Source organism: Protomyctophum bolini (genome assembly GCF_963924005.1).
Source record: "Protomyctophum bolini genome assembly, chromosome: 4".
Classification (NCBI taxonomy): domain Eukaryota; kingdom Metazoa; phylum Chordata; class Actinopteri; order Myctophiformes; family Myctophidae; genus Protomyctophum; species Protomyctophum bolini.
Window position 1 is genome coordinate 47,499,331 of NC_137865.1, and position 4,139 is coordinate 47,503,469.

A 4,139-nucleotide genomic window follows, 5' to 3' on the forward strand; every position below is an offset into this window, starting at 1 on the left:
TTTGCAATCTACAATTTAGGCATTTAGCAGACACTCTTAAACCAGAGCGATTTACATTACGCAAGAACAAAAAGCATGGCAATACATCACATACATAAAAAGGTGCATAAGCTATGAACGTAACAGTGGAGTATCTATACTGTACTATACATATGTACTATAAAGTGCTATGACTACATTAAATGCCATTCTAGTGCTGTCTACGTAACATGCTATAAGTCTGTAGAAAAAGTCTAAGTCTAAAAGTCTAAGTCTACATAACCCTGGAACAGCAAGCAGAGTTATGGAAGGCTTAAAGTCACAGACATTGACGGGCAGATACATAACCCTAACGTACATCTACCCTTCTCACTGTCTTTTAATGTTCTTTAGCTTTTAGTGTTATCTTTCCTTTTTCTATTAAAGTTGTTTTTAATTTGTTGTTACCTCTGTAAAGCCCCCCCATGTAAAGCGTCTTTGGGTACTCAGAAAAGCGCTATATAAGTTTGAGATATTATTATTATTATTATTAAAGTGCTATCTAAGGGGCCCTTCATTCTCAATGCCTTTACAAAACAAACATTGAACTAAAGACAAACATTCAACCTGTGTAATGGGCTCTGCATGGGCTCTGTAACGCCTGTACAAATCGGCATTGCTAGGTATGTATGCAACCGTTTGTGTTCTGTGTGATGTCAGACCAGCCTACATTCTTTATAAGATATTACAACCATTATTAACAAGTGATCTCAATACCAATATTCTGCTGGTAGTCACAGGATGACACTGAGATACGAATAGTCGGAAATATAGAGACAGAGTTACAGAGAGACAGGGAGGAGAAAAAATGACCCTGTCAAAACGACGGGAGAAACCCAAGGACTCAAAAGCTGACAAGGATAAAGAAGATTCAAGCCTCCGCCCCCAGGACACAGAGATGTCAGACAACATGGCCAAAGCCCCCAAGGAGCCTGACGCTCTGACCCTGGAAGACATCCACGAGAACGTGAAGCAGATCGAGAAGGCCGTGTCGGGAAAGGAGCCTCGCTTCGTTCTCCGAGCGCTGCGCGCGCTGCCCTCCACCTGCCGCCGCCTCAACGCCAACGTTCTGCACAAGGCCGTGTCCGGCTTCTACACCAGCAACGCCGCGGCCAGGGACTGCCTGCTGGGTTTCCTGGGAGAGCCCATGGAGACGGCTGAGAGCCAGAGAGTCCAGTTCTGTCCCAGGACGGGGAAAGCAGCTTCCGTTCCTCTCCTGCCTGAGGTGGAGGCCTATCTACAGCTTCTAGTGGTCGTCTACCTCACCAGCAGCAAGAGATACTCTGAGGCCCAGAAGCTTTCAGAAGACCTCATGCAGAAGATCGGGGCGCAGAACCGCCGGGCTATGGACCTGATCTCCGCCAAGTGTTATTACTACCACGCACGGGTCTACGAGTTCCTCGACCAGTCGAGCGCCATCCGCAGCTTCCTCAACACGCGTCTGCGCACGGCAGCGCTGCGCCACGACACCGACGGTCAGGCCGTCCTGTTGAATCTGCTGCTCAGGAACTACCTCCAGTTTAACCTGTACGACCAGGCGGAGAGACTGGCGTCCAACTTTGTGTTCCCCGAGCTGGCCAACAACAACGAATGGGCCAGATACCTGTACTACACGGGTCGCATCAAGGCCATCCAGCTGAAGTATTCCGACGCGAGGACGACTCTGATCAATGCTCTGAGGAAGGCCCCTCAGCACAGCGCCGTGGGCTTCAAACAGACCGTCCACAAGTTACTGATAGTGGTGGAGTTGTTGTTGGGGGAGATCCCCGAGAGACTGCAGTTCAGACAGCCGTCGCTCAAAAGGTCCCTCGTGCCTTACTTCCTCCTCACGCAGGTCATGAGAACCGGGAACCTGGCCAAGTTCAGTCAGGTCCTGGAGCAGTTCCTGGAGAAGTTCCAGGCGGACAGAACCTACACGCTGATAATCCGACTGAGACACAACGTCATCAAGACCGGCGTGCGTATGATCAGCCTGTCCTACTCCAAGATCTCCCTGGCGGACATTGCTCTCAAACTACACCTGGACAGCCCGAAGGACGCGGAGTACATCGTGGCCAAGGCCATCCACGACGGAGTGATAGACGCCACCATAAACCACGAGAAGGGCTTCGTCCAGTCAAAAGAGGCCGTGGACATCTACGGGACCCGGGAACCTCAGATGGCGTTCCATCAGAGGATCTCTTTGTGTTTGGACATCTACAACATGTCCGTCAAAGCCATGAGGTTCCCTCCCAAGGCTTACAACAAGGACCTGGAGTCGGCAGAGGAATGTCGCGAGCGGGAGCAGCAGGACCTGGAGTTTGCCAAGGAGATGGCCGAAGAAGACGACGATAGTTTCCCATGATGCACTCTTGATGCTTTTCTTTCTTACAGTGCATTTTAACAGTGGGCGAGCATCGGGGGGCGACACATCGCCCTAAATTCGCCCGCTATCGAGGCAACGTTCCTGTCGTTCCTTAACGGACTATCAGCCGACTACCGCGTGCTATCGGCGGTATAGTCGCCGGGTCCCATTGACAAATAATGAATGCCCTTCCGGGAAATTCATTTGGCTATCTTATCGCCTGCTGTTAAAACACACAGTTAGAGCTTGTCTTGTCCTACACCTCAATGTCCTACACCTCAATGACCTACACCTCAATGTCCTACACCTCAATGTCCCCTCTCTTCTGAGGTGAATTTTCTTTGGCCTTGAATCCCTTTCTACCTTGGTGTCTCCATGCGCACCGTGCACAAAGCAAACAAAATGTCTTAACCCATTCTCGGCGGGAACCCCTTTTGGTGGTTACATACATTATGTTATAATTTAGCTATTGAAAAATAGCAGATCTACAAGCTCATAGCGCGCCACTTGTAGGTCTGCTATTTTTGAAAAATTTGCATCTTTTTTTTTATATACAGCGAGCCCACTAAAAGAAAAGAAAACAAACAGAACATTGCATGTACACACGCACGCGCACACACACACACACACACACGCACACACAAAGATAGGTTTAAATAAACGATGTAATCTTGGAGTTCATGTGACCAGTCTGGTGCCGGTCGTCTACTCCATGACATAATTACATCTATGATGCATGACTCCATATTTAGGCCAAATCCACTGCCATCCTCAAATGGCCAGTCTATGATGTCTTTCTTTCTTTCACCTTAAAAATACATTCTGAACAGAACCAGTATTATCTTTTACTATAGGGCCTTCAAATACAGTACTTTATTAACAGACAGAAGGCAATTGATCTTTTGACCAATACAATAATATTAAACAAGCTGTCAACTGGTTAATATGTGTACCGTCACGTTAAAAGCGTAATTATGTTTTCCCGGGCAGTGCTGGTTGGCAATCAATATCAATACACTTTTAAACCCACATGTTTGTGCCAGCATGATTGATTACATGTATTTATTGATCACCTCTTGTCTTGATTGTTTCAAAACGCAGGAATGGACCAAAAATATGGTCAGCATGACATCCCAGACCTCAAAAAAAACTACATCTCCCAGAGTGCAGCAGCAAGATGGCTGCTCGTTATCTGATTAGGAGCACCTTAAACAAACACCAGATGCAAACAGCAAAGACTACTCCTGGGTTCTACCTCCAAAGATGCCAATGGTCGGTGATATTGTTTGTTTTTACATTTTATTTATGTATGCAATACTGTTAGTCGTGGTTAAAATCTGGCTCATTGTGAATAGTAGGTTGAACTGCTTCTGTTTGAAGTGGGAAAGGAACACATTCACACTGCAGTATTGCCTTAATTTCTGTTTGACAAGTTTAAAAGTATCTCTTTACAAAAGGGTAAGACAAATGATTTACATTACTTTAACCCATTCTGACCGGGAACCCATTTTGGTGTTAGCATCATGTTATGCTTTAGCTATTGAAAAATAGCAGATCTACAAGCTCATAGCGCGCCACCGAGTGGCGCGCTACGAGCTTGTAGGTCTGCTATTTTTGAAAAATCGAATAGCGACTGACATTTTTAGAATCTGATCTCAGGTCAGAATGGGTTAATCAGACCAGTGTGTGTCCAGTGGAAACCTCGTATGAATCTGATCTCAGGTCAGAATGGGTTAAAAGACTACTAAAATTTGGACAATTTATAATTTACCATGTT

At 46.3% G+C, this 4,139-nt stretch overlaps 1 protein-coding gene across 1 annotated transcript; it reads left to right on the forward strand.

The window, feature by feature from the left end:
• Positions 1–826: 826 nt before the first annotated feature.
• On the forward strand, positions 827–2,364 carry LOC308314638 (26S proteasome non-ATPase regulatory subunit 3-like; the record flags this gene model as incomplete). Its single annotated transcript, XM_080762270.1, has 1 exon — positions 827–2,364. One exon carries the CDS (start codon positions 827–829, stop codon positions 2,360–2,362), a length of 1,536 nt encoding a protein of 511 aa, XP_080618396.1. The 3' UTR covers positions 2,363–2,364.
• Positions 2,365–4,139: the final 1,775 nt, after the last annotated feature.